Below are 21924 nucleotides of genomic sequence, written 5' to 3'. Positions count from 1 at the left end.
GGGCTGCAGCTATCAGTCCGACAGGATTCGGAGCACTGCACTGTCACCAGCATCCTCCCTCCTGGAGCAGTGCAAGTGAGCTCAGCAACACCGCGCCCCAGAAGGCACCCTCTACAGCCCTGCCAGCCCGGGCCGCCGCTGCCTCCTCCGCGCCTGCGCACTGGCTCCGTGTACACGCGCGGGCGCGTGCGCCGCTGTCAATAAAGTTCTCGCGCGCCGGAAGCGGAAGCGGCGGGTCTCCATGGCGGCGCCGGCAGCGGGCCCGGTGTTCTGGAGACGACTGCTGGGCCTGCTCCCTGGCCGGCCCGGGCTGGCTGCGCTTCTGGGCAGGCTCTCCGACCGCCTGGGCAGGAGCCGGGAGCGCCGGCGCCGGAGGTGAGAGCGCTCGGGGCGAGGTGGACCCGGCGGGCGGGCGGGGGCCTTGCCGTCTCCCCGCGTGCGGCGGCCCGGCCGCGGCCCCCCGTGGGCGTGCACCCTGCAGGAGCCACCCGGGGCGCGCTCGGGGCTGCAGCGGGGTCCCCGGGGCGAAAGCTGGTGTTCTCTGGCCCCGCGGGGTGACTTGGCGGGAGTGAATCAGCCCTGCGGGGACCGGGTGCGAGCTGCCTTCCACACATCCTGCTCAAGACATTTCTCAATCCTGACTCAGTCGGCACTCAGGCCGGTGAAGAGGAAACTCTCGGAACCCTTTCTACGTGTTTTCAAAGGGCCTGTTTCTGGAAAAGTACTGAAGTGGGTTGTGTAAACGGGGAAGTAGGTTTTGAAGCAGTTTGCTCGGGCAGTGGTCCTTTAAAGTAAACATTTACCAAGAACGGGCTCACCTAGAGAGGCCTAATGCCATTGTTAATATTTAGGGGAAAAAAGTGTGTGTGTGTGTGTGTGTAAGTCTCTTGTGTGCAAATGTTTAGAGACACTGGCCCCAACGAAAGCTTTGAACCTACTTTATTAGTTGAAATATTCAGCGTTTTGATTTTATAAGTGTTTTCTTTTTCTTCTGGTGCTGGGGCTCAAACCCAGAAAGAACCTCATACATGCTAGGCAAGTGATCTAACAATGAGCCATATCCCCGGCTCTCTCTCTCTCTCTTTAAAATAATTTTTTGTGTATGAATGTGTAGGAGAGCGCACAGGTGGTGGGAGGGGGACGACCTGTGGAAATTGGTTCTTTTACCATGTGAGTTCAGGTGATTGAACTCAGGTCCCTGGGCTTAGCAGCAAGCTCCATGGATCCCCCAGTTCTTAGAGACATGGTCGCATGTAGCTGGGGCTGGCCTTAAACTGGCTAAGTAACTCAGGCTAGCTTAGTGCTTATGATTCTCCTGCCTCATCCTCCCAAACGCTGGGGTCACAGGTGTGAGCTATAATGGTCCACTGTCTTAGCTTTTGGTATCCGAGTTCCATGGGTAAGATCTTGCAGTCTTGCTAGACAGCTAGGGATGCAGAGTCTTGTGTTGGTTCTAGACGTGGAGCCTCGATTCTCAGACTAACAGGGAGCTTGCCAGCCAAAGCCCCAGTTTGCTTTGGAGGAACTTTCAGGTGACAGATTCCAGGCAGAAAGGGAGTCTTGGATGTACACTGATCAGAATATCTCCTTTGTCCCAGATGTAGAGGAGGTGGCCACTCTGTGTTCTGTAACTGAGGCTCAGAGAAAGACCTGGCCATTCTATTGGGTGGTAAAGTCAGGTGATGCTGACATCATGCTATCAGACCATGCAAGATGTAGTTTAAGGTTTCAGAAATTGGGCCCAAAAGATGAGGGGCTTAGGAAGCTTTGTTAATTTCCTTTTTGTTTTGAAACATTTATTATTGTTGAGCTTTGGTGTTGATCACTGAAGGGTGCTGGAGCATGCTACACAAATATCCCTACTTCTGCTAGGTATCAGATCCAGGAGATCAAATCTACCACTAGGTATCAAATCTACCACTGAGCAGTACCTGTAAAGCCACATGTAGCCCAGATTAGCTTCCAACATGCTTGCTTTGTAGATGAAGATGACTTTGTACTTCTGATCCCTTTGTCTATAGCCTGAGTGCTGGGATTACAGTCACTGTGCCCAGTCTCATGTGCTAGGGGTAATTTCCAGGGCTCTGTGCATGCTAGGCAGATAGACCCTACTTACCAATGAGCTATACCCCCAGTGCCCATGCTGCGTGACCCAGGTTAGCCTTGAACTCTGAGCACAGCCATTGCAGTCTTGTACCACCGTGCCCACCTGGGCACTTTCTTTCTCTCTTCCTCCTGTTTTATTTTCTTAGTGAAAAATCTTTACTGTGTGTGTATGTGTTTGTTCCAGGAATTAAACACAGGTTGTCAGGTGTGGTGACAGATACTTTTACCTGGTGAGGTAGTGAATTGGCCCCTTTAAAAAATTTAAAAAAAGAAAAAGATTTTGCTAGTTTGAGACAGGTTCTCACTAGATATTTGGCTGACTTGGAACTCTGTAGATCAGGCTAGCCTCAGACTCGTAGAGATCCACCTGTCTCTGCCTCCTGAGTGAGTGCTGGGCTTAAAGGTGTGCACCACCACACTTAGACCAAAGGTTTTATTTTTATTTATGTGTACCATAGTGTGTGTGTCTGAGTGCAGGTGCCTTTGGAGGCCAGAAAAGGACATTGGATCCCTTTGGTCTAAAGTTACAGGCAGTTAGGATCCCGTCTTAAGTCTTAACCATTAAGCTGTCTATCCAGCCCATTAATAAATTTCTGAGACAGGATCTCACTACGTAGCCCTGGCTCTCCTAGAACTTCCTATGTAGACCAGGCTATCTTTTAATATATATACACACACACACACACACACACACACATATATATACACATATATATACATATACACACACATACATATATGTATGTATGTATGTTTATTTTGAGTCAGGGTTGAATGTAGCCCAGCCTGACTCGGGCTTGCTATGTAGTTAAGGGTAGCCTTAACTTAAGGATGGGGGATTGCAGGTGCAGTGTGGCAGTGAGGGTAGTCTAAATTGATTTTACAAGACTCACATTTGTTCGGGACAGGTTGTTCTCATTTTCCTAGGCTGGCCTTGATCTAGGGATGGCTGAAGATGACCTTGAACACCTGAGTTCTGGGATTACAGGCAGGTGCCACCACACTGAGCTCAACTTCCCAACATTTCCCCAGTACACGTGGCTCAGTATTTCTCAGCCAAAAGATTAAGCCTGCAGTTAAGTCAGAGGGTGTGGGGGATTGACTGGTGGATTTCTCTGAGTCAGAACCAGAACTTGAGTTTCTCTGCCATGCATTCAGAAGCTCTCTTTACAGTGATAACATTTAGGGTGGGGACGAGGATGACTGTGTCCACCAATGAGTGACCCTGCATGGTTTTGTCCCCGCCTCTGCCTAGTTTGGCTTGCAGCTTCTTTTGGTTCTCTGGGGCTTCAGTGTTTGGCATTATTCCTGTCAGTTGTGGCCACTCACTCTCAGCTGCTGGCTTTCGATTCTTCTCCTTTGTTCCACTGCGCCTCCCAATTCCTCATTCCCCGAATGGTGTGGTTTCTTGTAATTCTCTGATCACTGAATCATTGATAATAGCTCTGTGTAGTCATGAGCTTAAGTTATTTTAGATTCTGGCTTGCCCATCTGACTCAGCCATCGGGGGCTTGGTGAATCCTTGTGGCCAGCAGGAGGAACGGTTCTTCACTGCGTGGTTTCCTCTCAGGCTTAGCGGTGCCCATAGAGACTTAAGAACACGAGAAAACCATTTCTTATTAGTGATCCTGAGATACTGTTGCTTTCTCTGAAGCAAGTGCCTGACTCACCGTCATTGGGAGAACTAGACGATTTATCCCTCATGTAGATGGGTCATCGCTAGGCTAGTGAGAGAGATAAAGACAGTCCTGCCTTTACAGTGCCCGACCTGTGAGCATACATTCCAGGAAATCAAGGTGGAAGGTCATGGCGGCGCCCTGGGGGTGGAAGGCCTCCCTGTGGCACAGCACAGAGCTGTTTGCAGTGAAGTGAAGAAGGGGAATAGGCATTTAAGGGACAAATGATGTGACCAGGAGTGGCGGCAGCACTTGAAACCATTTCTTCTTTTTCTCCTTTTTCTCCTCCTCCTCCTCCTCCTCCTCTTTTTTTGATTTTTTTCTGAGACAGGGTTTCTCAGTGAAACAGCCCTAGCAGTCCTGGAACTAGCTATGGAGAACAGGTTAGCCTTGAACTCTGAGATCCACCTGTCTCCGTCTCCCGAGCACTGTGATTAAAGGCGTGTGCCACCACCGCCTGCCCTTGAACCACGTCTGACACCTGTTGGAGGGTTGCTAAGTAGGAGGGGAGCTATAAGCAAGTCAGTCTCCTGGGCCGGGCCAGAGACCTAGGAAGCAGATTTTAGGTCCTTGTGTGGTTTGTGAATGGTACAGCCCTGAGCTTTGGGAGATAGAGGTGAATAAAACTAGAGGGGGCCAGATTAGAGTCAGGCCTGCTATGGGTATTGGGGGAAGCGATGCTGAGGCAGGTGACGTGACCAAGTGCTTAGGCTGTAGCGCTTGACTGCACCGGCTTTTGGGAGCAAAAGCTGCAGGTTTGTGACTCCTGAGCTACATTGAGATGCCCGGGTAGAGGTGCCTAGTGCTTAGGAGAGGCCACGCCTCGGATGGAGGGGTTTGGACCAGCGATGCACAAGGCAGGCTCCTTAGTTGGAGCAGAGGAGACCTACTGGGAAATGTTGAGAGGGCTTTCTTTCCTAAGCTTGAGTTTATTTGCCATATAAGGAAATATTCCTCTAAAACTACATTAGTTGAGCTAAATAAATACACAGCTCTTCATTTTTTTTTTAAACTTAAGCCTGTTTCCTTTGTGGGGGCACAGAGAGACAAGGACACTGGCCTTACTTCCTCGCTTGCGAGAGGGAAACGGTGGCCACAGAGGTTCTTTCAGTTGGAGTTTCTTCCTTTGTGGTGGAAGGCTCGTGGTGCATTCTGAGACATTTCTGCTCTGAGGAGCCCTCACGCTCCAGCAGGTGCTTTCCTTTGGCATTTCTGGTGTTGGGAGTCAGCCTTTCCAGCCCACTAGAGCTCTGCCTCTGCTTTAGTTTAGTTTTTGAGACAAGAGTCTCATGTAGCCCAGGCTAACCTCAAATTCTGTGTAGTTGAACACATCATCCGCTTGCCTGTGCTTTAGGCCACTGTGCTTGGCTCTTAACAAGTTGTCAAGGTTTTTATGGTTGTGCTGGGGTTTGAGCCACAGGCCTCTTGGCACACATTAAGCGAGCACTTTCCCACAGACCTGTGTCCTCACTCCCCTCGTGGTTTGTTATTTGTGCAGTTAGGATGGGTGGGAGGGAGAGAATCCGAATCAAAGAGTTGTTTCCTCAGAGCTCAGATGTGTGACTCACTTGCAGTTGTAGCTTGGTGGCTTGCTATTGACAATGCCCCTGAGTGCATCTTAACTGGGGTGAGGGGTCCAGCTGGATGTGTGCTGCTAGGCAGATGGAGAACAGCCTGGGATTAAAATGCGCTGATAGCTAATCCCCTTGTAAGTACTGATGAATGGTGAAGGAGGCAGCCTGGCGGGGCCCAGGAAGGGCAGACATGGTTGGTTCATGTCACGTACTTTGTTCTTGGTATGCCTTGCTAGCCGAGGGCATTAAAAATGTTTTAGCTCTCCAGCCCCCCAATGTCATCAACTTTCTTTTGGCTTGTGGTCAGTGTATCTGGATGTTGGCAGCCAGGCCTCTGGAGCTGTACTTACTGGGGGAGTCCAGTGGCCACGGTCTTGAGTAACCTGCAGCATCACTTCCCTGACTGGGCTTAGACTGCAGAAGTCAGGAAGGGCCACTGCTGCCGGGGTTGCAGGAAGTACCGACTTCTCAGGAAGTGATGACTATTGCTCTTCTCACCAGCTCCCTTTTCACATTGACATGTGTGTGACGGGGAAGTGGGTGGGCAGAGGGTGGCCTTTTCTTAAAAAGTAGTTTCTGAAAATGTGACCAAATACCACAGTTTCTTCTCAAGACTTATTTTGGGGCCATTTGGACACATTTGACTGGGATCCCATCGTCTGTGCCAGGAACCCTCTTTCCCAGAGGGAGCCCTGAGGTCTTGAGTAGGACGAAGCCTTCCTAGCCAGTGTGGGCTCTCCAGTAGGTTCAGGGGGCAGTCAGCCTTCCTAGCCCTGCATGGTGACCTACAGCTTGTGTCTGTCTACAGGTCTACCTTCAGCTGCACAGCTGCCAACCTGACTGGACTCGTCTGTGCACACCCCTCAGGGGCCTGGGAGGGCCAAGAGACCCTCTCCTGAGTAAATAGTTGCTAGGAGGAGGAGAAAAAGGACTCAGGACTGGCTCGGTTCTGTCTGCTCACAGCTCTGCCATTGCCTGTTGTACCAGTCTATCCTCTGAGTCAACAGCCGCCAACTTGGGGCATTCAGCTGTGGCTGCTTGAGAAGTCATCCCTGCTGGGCTTGCTGACTGTTCACCCGCCTCATTGAGGGTCGGGGGGGGGGGGCAGAGACTTCAGCTGAGTAAATAGTGTCCATAGCAGCTTCTGCGTGCAGGGCTGTTCCCTGCAGGTGGTCGTGAAGAGGGCTGGGGTCTGTAGGCTGGGGAGGGGCTCCATCCTGTGGCTGTGGGGAAATCATTTTCCTGCTGGGTAAAGAGTTTCCAGTGTGGCCTTTTGGGAGCACATACACCCCAATAACACCCCCTCGCCCGTGCCGTGCCATGAAGCCACTCGAAGTGAGCTCTGGTGCTTTCACCCTTGGTGTGCTGGGGACTTTGCACCTCCCCTGGGAAGGAATTTTAGTCCCAGTGTCCCACTGGTGATAGGTAGATTGGGGACTATGGCTCCAGGGTTGCTGGGGGGCTACAGAGTGTGACATGTATAGGCAAGCGTATTTCTGGGGTGGGGTTTGTCTTTCTCATTCTCTACTGAGAATGGGGGAGCTAGGCTGAGTCTCGCTGCGGCCCACCCATAGGTGAGGCAAACCAGTGTCTTTCCATAGGTGCAGGCAGCTCCCCAAAACTTGGTGTGATGGGCATTCTTGCTGCTCCACCCAAGGGCTTGTGGCTTTCTGCTGGGTGGCAGCTTGACAATTTTGAGCTCAGTTGGCCACTATTGTCCCGTGCCTCTCATGGAGGAGTGTTGAGGGGGACACTGTCCTGCCTAGGACTCCCTGGTATATCAGGCTAATTTTGCCATCCATCGGGGGCTCAAAGAAGCGTGTCCATGCCTTGCTCTGGGCTGGTTGCATCTCTTAGTCCTTGGGGTGGTGGGGAGAAGCCCATTGCCATGCTTTCACATTCCCTGTGCCCACGTCACAGGACCCTGTTGGTAGGGTGAATTTATCTGTAGTGTCTACAGGAGGCCTTACGTCTGACTGAACTTTCACCCAGAGTCAGGTGTCTTGTGGGTGTGACCTGAGCAGCTAATTGCGAGAGAGGATGCTGTCCTGGGTCCTCAGGACTGCAGGCTGAGGATAGCTTTGCACTGTTGGCCCCTCTTGCTGAGGGTAACATGTCCTCCTAGGCTTTGGGTGTCAGGTAGGGGGTCATTGCCCTGCAGGCCCTGTTCTGTCTCCTCCCTGGACATTCCAGGAGGAAGGAGGGGCCTTCAGAGAGGAAAGGCCCACAAAGCCTGATGTCTGTTTGTACCACTTCCTTCTCTGTGTTACTAGAACTGGGTGCTAGATGCTATCTAGACAGAGATGACTTAGGGGAACCAGCTGTGATGTGGACATTGTGCTTGTGCAGTGGCTCGGTTCCTTAAATGGGAGCGTGACGAGTAACCGCAGCCTCTGCCTTGAAACTCTCAGACTTAGCTTTCGATAGGACTCTCTCTCTCATTTTCCGAGACTGGACCCTGTCCCGGAAACTAGCTTTTGTAGTTTGAGATCAGGCTGGCCTCGAACTCACAGACATCCGCCTGCCTCTGCCCTCTGGAGTGCTGGGATTAAAGGTGTGCACCACCACCACCTGACTTTGCTTCTTTTTCTTTAAAAAAAAAAAAATCCTTGACTGTCTGCCTGTGAGTGCCACTCACTTGCTGTATTAAGGTTTTTTTCTCTTCTCTCTTTTTCTTTCGTTCTCTCCTTCTGTCATTTGAGTTTCAGGTTATTGAATTCAGGTTGTCAGGCTTGGCAGCGAGGGCCTTCACCACTGACCCGGGCCATGCTGTTTCTTAGTAAACAGCCTGGCTTAGGGGAAATCACTCGTGCAGGTGGGTGGCCCCCAGAGACTGGATTACTGTACAGTGGGTCTGGTGCTGTTGTGGGGATAAGCTTTTTTCTGGGACAGTCCTCAGGCGTTGCATTATGGGAAACCAGGAGCAGCCTCCACAGTGTTGGCCCTAGAACAGACCAGGCTCCAGTCCAGATGGGTCTCCTGTGTGTGCTGTCATTGTGGGGTCCTTTACTGGTGCACACCCCCTTGAGTGTGTGGAAGCAACATGAAGTCTGGACTGTCTCTACAGTGAATCGGCAAACCCTGCTGGCCTTGCAGCTCATTCTTGCTCACAAAAATAAACCTGTCAGTACACAGATTGAACAGGAAGTCAGTACACAGATTAAACAGGAAGTCAGTATGGAGAAGCCTGCAACAACTTCTGGACTGAGGCCCTGGTGGAACATTCCCAGGGAGAGCTGCTGGCAGGGGAGAGGCCTGCTCAAAGTTGCCACCCCTGCAATCACTGCTGCCATGGTGGCTGTTTAGACCTACCCTGATACTTTGTAGGGTATGAGTATGGGTGCACACAGCCCCTGCACTGGTTTCTGGACACTTCTGTTACTCAGGTTTCACCTTGCCCAGAGCCCCTCCCCTCTGTGTTGCCTACTGAAAGCCTCCTGAAGCTCCAGGCATCACCTCCCCTCCCCTTTAACCCTTTGTGTCTGATATCTATCTAATCACCTTAGCATTTCCTCTTTGATCACTGCAGTCCTGGTGTGTGGGTTGGTAAGGCCTTTACAAGATGGGAGACAGGCTGCTGGTTCCGTGTGTTTCCATAGCATGTGTCAGGTAGTCATATGATGGCTTTAGTTAAGCTTACAGGAACCCTGGCCCTGCTCTGGACTGTTTGGTGTGGATGAGTATCCTCACCTTCCTCTTTGTGAACTGGTGGGCATCTGGTGGCTGTGGGTCTGAGGGTGTGACACAGAGTAAAACAGGCAGACCTGGTCCTCTCTCATTTGCTCTACAGTGAGCATGTGCCGTGAGACGAGGCTCAGGCTGACTGCACCTCTTGGGAGCCTCCCAGGTTAGCTGGGAGGTTTCCTGGTTCTCCCTCTTCCTCTAAGCCTGCTCAGTGCGTGGGACAGAGAGGTAGCAATCACACTCAGGACTTTTGTTTGCAAACCAGCAGCAACAGGAAGGATGCCCTCCCCTCCCCTTCCCTGCTGAAAGCAGGGAGATGCTGCATTCTCATCTCTGCACAGGTGGCCAGGGCCTGGTGCAGTCTTCCCGGACCCAGGGAGCTACTACCTTCCACTGTTGACTGAAGTTTTCTTGGCAGTGAGTTGGTCATGGTAGACCGGTGGGCTTTCTGGGAAGTGCAGCTGGGGGCTGTCTGGTGTCTTGCAGTGCTGGACCCTGGGCAGAGTCATTGCTGGAGTGGACCAACAGTGAAATCATCTTCCTGGAATCTTCATTGAGCCCCAGGGTGCTGAGGAAATGCTGCCCAGAACCCTTCCCAGTCACACACTGGAAGGCTTCATGCTGCTCTCTGCAGTCTGGGGTTTAGAGTGGTTTGTGTGGGGTTTTGCACAGGCAGCAGGGGCATGGCTCAGCCTGGACACACTGAGGCTTCCTGGGGTGTAGCTTCATGCTTTGTGCAGTCAGCCTCATGTTGGTGGGACCCTGGAAGATGTTTCTGACAGCTGAGGGCCTTCTTGTCAAGGCAGCCCCTCGAAAAATCAGTCTCTTCCCCGCGGCACTGCACAGCCTTTCTCCCTACAGCAGTTGTAAAGAGATCTGGTGTTCTAGGTCCTCTGACAGCGGAGCCCGTGAGTCCATGAGTCGTGAGTCTCCTGGTTCTTCATTGTTATTCTTCCTAGCCAACTTTGTTTCCAGTATCCTAGGAGGGAATTTAAATGGATTTTTTTTTTGTTTGTTTGTTTTTCGAGACAGGGTTTCCCTGTAGTTTCTAGAGCCTGTCCTGGAACTAGCTCTTGTAGACCAGGCTGGCCTCGAACTCAGAGATCCGCCTGCCTCTGCCTCCCGAGTGCTGGGATTAAAGGCGTGCGCCACCACCGCCCGGCTCCTAGGAGGGAATTTAAAAACATGTGTCTTTTGTTTACTTTTTTGGCAATTTTGTACCTTTATACAATGTGTCTTGATCCTGTCTATTCCCCAGCAGAATCTTCATGTCCTTTCCTTTTTAAAAATAAAAAGCATTACTTTTTGTTTCTGCTGCTGAGCCTGTGTGTGCAAGTGGCGTGTGCTGTGCTGCAGTGGACAGAGAGAGCGTTGGCTCCACTAGACTGGAGTTGCTGCTGTGAGCTGCCCAGTGTTGGGGACTGAGCTTGTGCTCTCTGCCAGAGCAGCCAGAGCCCCTAACTGCTGAGCTGCTGCTCCCGCCCTCCTTCCCAGCTAGTGCAGTCAGTGCTGACTGCTGGAATGCCAACTGCTGTTGTTGGCATGCCCTTGTGCTGGCACTGTAGCCGCCCCGAGTTCATGGCTGCAGCAGCTGCATCACACCCAGAAGCCAGCATTTCACGACACTCCTCTTCACTATCCTTCAGCTCGTAAATCCCTTCCTGGTCTCTTCCTGGGTGCTCTCCGAGGCTTGGTGAGCTCCATGAAGGTGTCCAGTTCAGGTTGAGCACTCAGCAGTCACTATCTCAACTCTCTAACCAGTTACAAGTTTTCATTAACCTGGCCACTACAGAAAGGCTTCTCTGGCCAAGGTTGAGAGGAGCCCATGGGCATAGCCATAGATATTTAGAAGGCAGTTTAACAACAGGTATACTTAGCAAAAAAAAAAAAAAAAAAAAAAAAAAAGCCAACAAAAACAGTAATAAGTTCCCCCTAGGGCTTGACTTTCTAAGCCATGGACCTTTGATCAGATTACAGTACCCTGAATGAATTCCTTTCTGTGGATGGGCCTTATAGGACAGAACGTGGCTGGTCACCCCACATCCTTCATGCCACTGTTGCACCATGGGGCATTTTGCCTGCGAGGTGTGTGTGTGTGTGTGTCACTGCTCGGTGCCACCATGGATGACTTCTCCCCGCTGGTCTGCATAGCACCACTCAGCACTGTTAAAGCCACCCAGTAGGGAGGAACTTTTAGGTCATCCAGGTGCATTCCTCAGTGTCCTACAGCCAAGGTGTGTTGTGTTGTGTCTTCAGCAGTCTTGCTATCTGGGTCTGGGGGAATCCAAGAACAGCATCAGTAGCCTGTGTTTGGGGGCCTCTGGGCCATCCCTGACAAGTAACCACCAGTAACCAGGGTTTTCTGAGGCATATTGATGTCAAAGGGACAGATTTAGCCAGGCAGGAACTTTGTGAGCTTTTTTTGTGGCTGCTTTTACTCGGCCCCTGAGTTATTGGGAGTGATTTTGGTTGGGTTTGTATATAGGCATTGCCATTTTAGTTGTGCAGCACCGACTGCTTCGAGGTGCTAGGAGGGAGGAGGACTTAAATTATATGGGAAAAATGGGAAATGGCCAAACTCTCCCAAAAGAATCAGTCAGTCCACAGAGGTATTTGACACAGTAGCTCATGTGCATGTTTCTTTAACCAGGTCACCATGGCTGTTACTGGCTCCCTTGCTGTCCCCAACTGTTCCTCAGATCACCTCCCCACCTTGCTGCCTATGTCCCGAGGGTGTGCACAGGTTCCAGTGGATCAGAAACCTGGTCCCGGAATTTGGAGTCCCCAGCTCTCACGTCAGGGTGCTTTCTTCCCCTGCAGAGTTCTTCGAGCTCCTAAAGGTAAGTCATTTGAGGAACTGAGACAGGAGTGATGGGGGCAGGGTGTCAGGGTTTGCTAGGCCCTGTCACCCACTCTGTTGTAGACACTTCTGGTGCAGCTTGGCTTAGCTTGTGCCTCTTCTGTCAGATTTCACCTTCATCTAGGTGAAATCCAAGTTGAGCTCCAAGCAGAAACCTCTTGGGGAGCCAGTGTCCCAGAACAGGGAGAAGCGAGAACATGGCTAGACTCTGAGTGTGGAGGCAGTGAGGACTGGTAGCCCCCAGTCCTTCTCTGCTAAAAGATGAGGGGGGCTGTGCATGAAATCCCTCCCTGGGGGGCAGTACCATCTGTTATCTGTGCTGCCCGAGGGAGTCTGAGGTGGGGTCTGATGAGCATGTGCAGGGGCCATTTGGTCACAGGGCCTTTCAGATCAGGAGCCTTGCCCTCTCTGGCCTGGGGTCCTGGCGTCTGTCTGGTGTGTACTTCCTTCTCCTCGGAAGTGATGTCCCTTTGCACCAAGGGCTTGCTTTTCACAGTGCTCAGGTTCCCATTACACATCCAGTTCATAGTCGGACTGCTCACTGGAATGAAGTAATTCAGTACTAATTCTTAACAATGTGAACTCTGTTCATATTAGCAATGGCTCTGGAATGGAGATCTGGTGACCAGCAGAGTGCTGGGAGATAGCAGAGACCCAGGTTCAGGTTCATCTCTGGAGAAAGTGAGCGCTCGTTGACAGAAAGCCTGCCGTCTCCCTGCTCTCACCCTCTGTCTGAGCTGGGTTCGTGGCCATGTGTGGGCCAGTGCCCATGGGGCCCCTTGCTCTTGTTGTACCCTGCTTCTCCATTCTCTTTCTCACTGTCTGTGAGGATGGTCCTGCAGTGTCCTCCCTCTGACCTGAAGAACTGGTTATCCCAGGTCATGCTCTGCACCTGCCCACATTCGTGAAGCTGAAGAGTTCACAAAGCAGCAGGGGGCCTGCATCTGGGCTGAGAAGAGGCAAGGCCTCCTTACCTTGTCCCTGGACAGGAGGGCAGACTGGAGGACTAGCAGGCTCTCTTGTCTTTCACCACCTGACATGTGTGACAGATGTTGGCCCTCTGGTCTTTGGCTGTTCCTGTGCCTGCCTTCTAGAGGGGTTGTCTGGGATCCTGGCATCCTGTAACGAGCAGCCCTGTATACTGTGGTGGTTGGGGCTGAAGTGACTCCGCCTGTTGTTTTTTTCTACAACCTCGATTTTAATAGATAACAAAACAAAGGAAGTAGCAGCCTGAGGATGTTTGTTTTTTCCTTGTGCCTAAGCATTTCCCAGGGGTGTGTTCATACATCTGTCTAGTCAATATGCCCAACTTCCTGAGTGGACCCTACTAGCTGGGGTGATAGCCCTTCTTCAGTTGCAGGCTTGTGCTGTGCTTTGTGGTCTCTCCTTCTAAGTATGCTTTCCTGTGTCCTTTGGAGTTGATCTTTGCAATTTTGGGAGACAGAGTCCCATGTTGCCTCAGCTGGCCCCTAACTCAATATAAACTCCCACCTTCCTGTCTTATCTCACAAGGGCTGGGATAACAGATGTGGCAGTATGCACTGCTGTGCTTTATGTGCTTGCTGACATTCCTGGGGGTGGCTGTCTAGGGCTTTGAAGATGGGATCCTTTATTCTCCTGGACTGAAGCAGGGCCTAGAGAGGACACTGGCTGTTGAGACAACTTGGGATGTGTTGTCTTTTCATGTGTGCCCGTGCATGTGCATGTGTGTACCCATGCTTGGTTACAGACAGCCAGACTTCAGATGTTGGCAAATGCAGCTTTCTGTCCCCTTCCTGCCAGTCCTTCTTCCCAGAGGTATTGAAGTCTCCATGCTCCTTTTGGACCTGAACGTACATACATGTACATGAGTGCAGCTGTGTGTTTGTGGGGTTTATCGGTGAGGTTGTGTGTTTTTTGTTTTAGCAGCACATTGTGGGGGTGAGCTCTCATCAGGGTGCACAGATCTCCCTCATCCTGGTAAAGTGCCCGCCTCACAGTCATGAAGATATGAGTCCCATCCCCAGCACTACAGGAAAGGCTGGGCGAGGTAGCTGGACTCTTAGGGCCTGCTGGCCAGCCAGACTGCTTGGTGAGTTCCAGGCTAGTGACACCCCATCTCAAAATAAAACAAAACATGGTGGAATAACCCAAAGTGGTTCTATGTCCTCATATGTGTGTCTACACACTTACATGTGACCAACACTTAGACAAATATACATATGTAAATATATAATACACACATACATGTGTGCCCCTGATCTCCTTCACCCATTAGTGGTTGTGTTGTGTTTTGTTGTCCCATTAGACTGTGCCTTGCTTTGCAGACTGAATATTTGAATTAAGGTTGTGCGTCCTCCTTTGGGAAGTCACTGTGTCTGTGCTAGGCTAATTGGAGAATTAATGGTGAGGACGTAGAGCCAGCCATTCAGCTTAGAAGTGATTTGCCTCCGAGTGGATTACGAAAACAATGAATGTAACGTAGAATTGTTACTCCTTTTCCAGGGGCAGATAAAAACAGCCAAGAGGCGAGTCGTGATGGCATCCCTCTACTTGGGGACAGGACCTTTGGAGCAGGAACTGGTAAGGCTTAGGGGCAGGGCAGCAGGTGGAGCCAGCTCCACAGTGCCACAGTTGACTCCAGCTGCCTTTCTGGCCTCTGCACATAGGTGTCCCTAGTGCATGACAATGGTGTAGGAGACCTGATCGTACTGGCCAGCAGTTCCCCAATCCTTACAGGGCTGTTTGGGCTGCTCTCTGACATAACCCAGAGGCTGCATCAGGTCCATGGCCTGCTTTTGTGTGGCCTGAAGAATTGCCACTGATTTCCAAGATGTTGGAGGAAAACCAAAGGCTGTGAGTCATGTAAGGTCCATGACATTCACCTGTCAGTGCATTGTAGGGGCACGGGCACACTCGTCCTCTCCTGTGTCAGTGTGGTTGTAGGGGCACGGGCACACTCGTCCTCTCTCGTGTCAGTGTGGTTGTAGGGGCACGGGCACACTCGTCCTCTCCCGTGACATTGTGGTTGTAGGGGCACACTCGTCCTCTCCCGTGACAGTGTGGTTGTAGGGGCACACTCGTCCTGTGTCAGTGCTGTTGTAGGGGCACGGGCACACTCGCCCTCTTCTGTGACAGCCGCATGTCTGAGTGGTCTTGGCAGAGACCATCCTGGCTCATAAGAGCTAAAATATTTACTCAGCAGCACTTTTCAGAAAACATTTTCTGACTGTTCTGGGCTGATGAGCTAAAATACAGTTAGGGCCAACTGACTGGCTGTTGGGTATACAAGGGGTACCAGGACATGGCCAGCCTTGTCCCCTGGACTTTTTGGTGTGCCATAGCTGTCATTTTCAGTAAGGAAGATAGGGCTAGGAGGAGCCTAAGCCACCTAATGAGTTCAGAAATGCTGACTGTAGAGTTGCCCATGGCAGGCAGCATCTGGGTTGAGCTGAAGCCTGTGAATTTGGCTTATCTGTCTTCTCTCTGGGCACTTTTCTCTCAGAGGGATGGAAGGTGTGTGGCTGGTGCTGTATGTTCTTCCTTCATTTATTGTAGTTAGAGACAGGTGGGTTGGAGCTGGGACATGGTGTGGCATTGGTGTGTGGAGCTCCGGGGGAAGTAGGCTAGCCTGAATCCTTGCATCTTTGACTGGAGCGCGGAGGCCTCCCTCCACTTCCCAGTCATTCTGTTGAACTGCAAGCTTGGGAAGCTCATTTGTTCTCTTGGGAAAGGGACGGAGGGCCAGTGGGCAGGTTCCATCTTGGATTTATTCATCATCCAGTGGATTCCCACCTAGTACTACTCTGCATGGGGTACAGCACTGGTGTTGTGTCTGGAGGGGATGTGGAGATGTGAGAGACCCGAGACCCAGGTTGTCAAGCACTGTGGACCTCTGCCCTGTACTCCACCTTCCTCTTGAGGCCCAGGCTGGAGAGGGAGCCTGGCAGTGGCTGATAGCGCACGCAGTCATTTCCATGGCTCATTTCTCAGGGGCAGAAACAGCTCTTTGGTCTCACACGTGTGCCTTTGATTCTCCTAGGTGGATTGTCTGGAGAGTTCTCTGGAGAAGTCACTACAATCGAAGTTTCCTTCTGACCTCAAGGTCTCCATCCTCCTGGACTTCACCCGTGGCTCCAGAGGTGGGTGTTCTGCACTTCTTCTCTCACTGGTCTGAGGAGCCACCCTCTGACAGACCCGCACAGGGCTGCCTGCTGGTCCCAGTCATGGTTCCTTCTATAGTGGGTAGCTGTATGCAGCCCAGGTTGAAACAGTCAGGACAGGACAGAGTTTTCTTAGTCTGCGGCTACTCAGGGTCTGTCTCTGCCCTGCTTCCTTTGGCCTTGCTTTATTTTAAAGATTTGTGTGGGGGTCCCTGGTGGTTGAGACCAAGTTCCCAGGGCACCTGCTTCTTGGAAGTCTGCTTTCTTCCCTAGATTCAGGCCAAGTGACTGCTGTCAGGTATGGACTAAGTCTAGTTGATAGCTGCATCTGGCTCAGGCTGGTATTTTTCTTCTGGAGCTGGGGTGAGAGGTCAGGACACCAAGTGGGAGTGGCTCCCCAGAAGGCACTTGCTGACTTAGGAGGAGGAGGGGGTCTAGCGTGGCTGAGTAGCAGTCCTGCCCTGGAGCAGGTGTGTCATGGTCAGAAGCAGCACTGTTTGATGTGGCTCCTTCACCATGCCCCAGGTAAAGTGAGGCTCCTAGGGAGTTGGTCTCTCAGGCAGTCAGGACATCTGTCTCCTTTGCTGCTCACACTCAGGGAGGAAGAACTCGCGCAGCATGCTGCTCCCACTGCTGCAGAGGTTTCCAGAGCGTGTGCGTGTCTCCCTCTTCCACACGCCAAACCTCCGAGGACTCCTCCGACTCCTTATCCCTGAGCGCTTCAACGAGACCATTGGGCTCCAGCACATCAAGGTGTACCTCTTTGACAACAACGTCATCTTGAGTGGGTGAGCGAGCACTCCGTTGTGTTCTCCAGCTGGGAGTTCAGTTGAAGGCACAAGGCCAGTCTGCCCCCAACTCCTGAGAGAGGAGCTGTGCTGGTTGTAGATGGCGCTCACCTCCTTAGGGGCCCTCCTGTGTGGAAGGTAGATGGTGTGCTGAGCCTCTGCGCCAGTTCACTGTTTGTCACGGTGACTCTGTCACTGTGCACCTCACTTCATGTGAGGAGGACGGATCAGAGGACAGGCAGAGCCCAGGATGCACACACTGAGCACGATGGAAGCCCAGCTCTGGGGGCTGTGACATCTCTGACAGACAGCTGTGTGGGCTCTAGTACCTGTTCTCCACCTGGGTTGGTTCCTGTTGTGGGATGCCATCTCTGTTCTGTTACTCAGTGTCAGCCTGGCTGGTGTCCAGCACAGAGGCTGCGCTGGTTCATCACACCATGGGATTGTCCTTCCTCACCTACTTAGGGTCACTAAGGCCACACATCGTCTTGGCTGCGCCCTCATCTGATTCTTCATCTCTGTAGTGCAAACTTGAGTGACTCCTACTTCACCAACCGCCAGGACCGCTATGTGTTCTTACAAGACTGCGCTGAGATCGCAGACTTCTTCACAGAGCTGGTGGATGCGGTTGGGGATGTGTCCCTGCAGCTGCAGGGGGATGACACCGTGGACGTTGTGGATGGCATGGTGCACCCTTACAAAGGTAGGGCAGCCTTCACGACGCTCTGCTGACTCCTATAGAGCACAGGCCACAGGAGCACCTCTGTGGTGCTTGCTCCAGGCGCAGGAAACAGTGTCCGGGCTTTCGGTATTTGTTTCTAAAGCCAGAGAAATGCGATTTACCGGCCCTTACATGCTTACCTGCACTATAAGCGAGAGCCAGCCTGGGAAGGTGGGAGTTTGGGCTCAGGGTCCTTGTACCTTAATCAGGTGAGCCAGGACACTGCCTTGATTTTTACAGGAAGTGACCTGCCTAGTGACCACCCTCCCACCTCAGCTTCTTCCCCAAATCTCCTGTCCTAGCAGCCCCATGGAGGTCTGTGGCCGCCTGCCTGGAAAAGTGAACTGGGAGAGCTTGGCTCTGCTGCAGCAAGCCCTTGCGAAGCGTTTCTGGGCACTTGCATTCCTGTGATTCCTGTGGCTGTGGCTTCTCCTGGCCTTGAAGGGTTGCTGCTGAGTATGCAATAGACTGCACAGCTGAGGGACAGCTCGGGGAAGGGGAGAAACCTGGCCCTTGTGAGAGAAAAGCTCTCATGTCCTGTGGTCTTCCTGATGACAGCCCTGTCTGGTGCCAGGGAGCTGTGACTGCCCACTGAGGCTGTGGTCTCTTGATGGCCCTGTCTGCCCCAGGGAACATTTAGTTGTTACCACTGTGCATTGAAGTGCATCAGTTAAACGTTTTGTGGAAAATTTCTTTCCCTCTGTGTATCCTTAGATTTGTCTTTTGGTTCCCAAGCCTAAAATGTATACTATCTGGGCCTTGAAGAATTGCTTATGTCCTAGTGTACTGCACCAGGCCAGGCACAACTAGTCGGGAATGACTGTGTTTAGGGACAGCTGAGATGTGTCATTTTTAGGGCAGGGACAGGGACATCTTGCTCGGTGGCAGGGTGGGTTTCTGCCCAGTTGGTTTCTTCTCTGTTCCTAGTCTAGCTCATGAGAGGTACCTATGTCCCTGTTCTCAGTGCAGACCGTGTGAATGTGGGTGGCCCAGCATAGCCCCGCTTTGTGCTGCTCTTCTTTCTGACCAGCCTTGCTGCCTCTGGGTCTTCCATGCTGACCTCCTCTCTGGACTCTGTCCGTGGACTGGTCATCTTCCTGATACTGCAGCGTTGCTTTGCTCTCCATTTGTGTCCATTCCCTGTGGGGACAGTGTCCCTGCGGAGCTCGAGCCTGCCCTCAGGGCTTCTGTTGGTGGTTACCGTGCTTTCCTGCCACATGTGTTCTGGGCCACATGTGTGTTCTTTGTTCATGTGAACATATGATCTTTTTCTTTCACTTTTATTTCCTTTGGACCAGGGTCTCATGTAGCTCAGCTTGGCTTGACCTTTTCCTCCCATGTTCCAGCATTGTAATCAGGTGCCACCTGCCTGTTCCTGGCATGTCTTTTATCTAAATGATCTTTCTTACTGAAGTACATAGCATGCCTCCCAGACAGACACCAAAGAGGTGCAGCTCAGGCCCTGTCACAGTGGCTTCACAGAGCTACCTGACCCCCAACTATTGTCCCCAAGGTACCAAAGTCCTGGTATTTGCTACCCCACATTCCTCTCCTTGTATTTTTGAGTTTTTGTAGCTGGAATTACCTGTGTCATGCCCTACCATGTCTCCTTGCATTGGTCCTGTGGGCAGGGCCCTTGTTGACTGCTGCCTTCTTTGCTCCTTGATCTTAGTCTGTGTTCTGCCAGTAAAAACTTGTGCATTTGCCCTTAGCAGTCACATGGTGTGTGCCTTGAGCCAGCAGAGTCTGGATGGGATTTTAAGTGGTCTCATGTAGCTCAGGCTGGCCTTGGACTTACTGTGTAGCTGAGGATGACCGCAACTCCTGATCCTCCTGCCTCCACCTCCTGGGTACCACTACTTGTGGCTCTCCATGTTCTCTTTCCTCTTTCTTATGTCCTCTGCAGGTGACCGGGCTGCGTACTGCAGAGCAGCTAACAAACGGGTCATGGACGTGATCCACTCAGCCAGGACCCGACAGCAGATGCTGCATGCACAGACCTTCCACAGTGACTCTCTGCTGAGTCAGGAAGAGGCTGCGGCTGCTGGTGACCGGAGGCCAGCACCAGACACCTGGATTTACCCACTGATCCAGATGAAGCCCTTTGAGATTCAAATAGACGAGCTAGTCACTGAGACCCTGCTGACAGCAGCCGAGCGGGGAGCCAGGGTCTTCCTCACCACCGGTTACTTCAACCTGACCCAGGCTTACATGGACCTGGTGCTGGGCACGCGAGCCGAGTACCAGATCCTCCTAGCCTCGCCAGAGGTGAATGGCTTCTTTGGAGCCAAGGGCGTGGCGGGCGCCATCCCAGCTGCCTATGTGCACATCGAGCGACAGTTCTACAGTGAAGTGTGCAGCCTGGGGCAGCAGGACCGGGTCCAGCTGCAGGAGTACTGGCGCAGGGGATGGACCTTTCATGCCAAAGGTACGTGAGGGCTGGCCAGAACCCCCATTGGGGGTGTTCCGTGCTCCTGGTCACACAGAGCTGGGGTGTCTAAGCACGTGTGGGAAAGCCCTGCACTGGGTTATCTTCCCAGCAGCCCTTGCAAGTCCTGCCTGCCTGTCCCAGGTCCAGGAGGGATGATGCTATCCTATTCAGGGGATGGAGCTGTGCAGAATACTTCCCCTGTATGTGAGCACAGTTTTAAAAATGGAAACCACTTGGTGAATATTCCTTTTTTTTTTTTCCTGATTCTGGGGACCAGCCCCAAAGCTTTCACTTCTACCACTGACTTAATTTGAATCCTCAGTCTTTGGTAGCTATTGAGGCACATGTGATGTGCTGTCTGCTGAAGGAGTGCAAGGAAACACGGAAGGCTTGCTTCTGTCTTTGGGGCTCACACCTAGTTGCTGTGCAGGGGACTTCCTGCAGATTGCTGATTTGTCTTGAATAACCCGTTTTCCTGTCTTCCCCTCACTTTGATAGATCCTTTTCCTGTTTCCTCATCTCTGCTGCTTCTCCCCATAACTGAGAAGATGGAAGCAGCATGCTCAGTGTGTAGCCCTTACTTAGTGAAAGTCACTAGAACTTTGGTTCTTTTCTCTGTGGTTCCGAAGGTGAGGCCCAGAGCCTTGTCCATGGGAGGCTGGCATCCATCACTGAGCTGTGCTGTGCACCCAGCCAGTGCCCTGGATCCTTCACATGCAGCCCTGTGGTAGAGATGGTTATTGCTGCATTGAGTCTTCACTGTGCTCCAAGGAGAGCAGCCCAGACGCGGCTGGCTCTCAGGTGCGGAGAGCTCTTTGAGGGCTACATGAAACTTGTTGGGCACCTTGAACCTGGCAACAGTTTGCCCAAGGCCCATTGCTGAGGGTGCCTGCTTCAGGGTGACACTGCCCGAGGAATTCACCTTAGCCCCAGTGCCTGACCTATAACTGCAGAGGTTATCTGGGAATGCTGGGTTCTTGTGGCTTCTCTAGGCAGTCCAGAGGACTGCTGTGCCTGGCCTCAGCATGTATCCGGGCTCTTGACATTTGAGGCCATCTTTGACTCCTCAGATGGAACTTTTTTCACTCTCTGATCTCTGAATCTGGCATTTTCCTCTCCCCTCCCCTCCCCTCCCCCCCCCCCCCCTCCCCCCTTCCCCTCCCCCCCCCTCCCCTCCTTTTTTTTTCCTTTTTTCTTTTTCTTTTTCTTTCTTTTTTTTTTTTTTTTTGGTTTTTCAAGACAAGGTTTCTCTGTAGCCCTTGCTGTCCTGGAACTAACTAGCTCTGTAGACCAGGTTGGTCTCAAACTCACAAAGATCGCCTGTCTCTGTTTCCCTAGTGCTGGGATTAAAGATGTGTGCCACCACTGCCCCGCCGAATACAGCATTTTCAGTGGGGATACTTTTTTGTTTTTGTTGTTATTTGAGATAGGGTCATTATGTAGCTGTCTGGTCTGCAGCTCTCTTTGTAGACCAGGAGATACTGGAAACCAGACCCGCCTGCCTCTGTCTCCTGAGTACTGGAATTAAAGACATGCACTACCATTCCTGGCTAGTGGGGATATATTTTAAGAAATGCTATTCAGCTGAATCCAGTTATCTGTATTGTTATTTTAGTTATTTTTAAAAAAATATTTATTTGAGCCTTGTGGTGGTTGTGCACACCTTTAATCCCAGTACTTGGGAAGCAGAGGCAGGTGGATCTCTGAGTTCGAGACCAGTCTGGTCTACAGAATGAGTTCCAGACATCCAGGGCTATAGAGAGAAACCCTGTGTAGAAAAATAAAAAGCCAAAAAAGAAACAACAACAATAAAAAAACCCTCACAGTTGTGTGTGTGTGTGTGGATGTGTCTCTCTGTGTGTGGCCTGCTTATAAAGGTTAGGAGACAGCTGTGGGAATGAGATGTCTCCTACCGTGTGTGTGTGTGTGTGTGTGTGTGTCT

The 21924-nt window shown here is 51.8% G+C and overlaps 1 protein-coding gene across 1 annotated transcript in view; it reads left to right on the top strand.

The window, feature by feature from the left end:
* Nucleotides 1-230: 230 nt before the first annotated feature.
* Nucleotides 231-21924, top strand: part of Pgs1 (phosphatidylglycerophosphate synthase 1) — a 37564-nt gene continuing 15870 nt past the window's right edge. Inside the window, exons 1-7 of the mRNA XM_038325777.2 lie at nt 231-375; nt 11691-11880; nt 14385-14462; nt 15922-16021; nt 16641-16830; nt 17355-17533; nt 19458-19979. Coding sequence (XP_038181705.1) covers nt 242-375; nt 11691-11880; nt 14385-14462; nt 15922-16021; nt 16641-16830; nt 17355-17533; nt 19458-19979 — 1393 coding nt within the window. The 5' untranslated portion in view covers nt 231-241. The remainder of the gene's footprint in view (nt 376-11690; nt 11881-14384; nt 14463-15921; nt 16022-16640; nt 16831-17354; nt 17534-19457; nt 19980-21924) is intronic.

Source organism: Arvicola amphibius, chromosome 4 (genome assembly GCF_903992535.2).
Source record: "Arvicola amphibius chromosome 4, mArvAmp1.2, whole genome shotgun sequence".
In the NCBI taxonomy this organism is placed as follows: domain Eukaryota; kingdom Metazoa; phylum Chordata; class Mammalia; order Rodentia; family Cricetidae; genus Arvicola; species Arvicola amphibius.
Note: the sequence above shows the minus strand (reverse complement) of the source record. Positions and strands in the feature narration are given on the sequence as shown.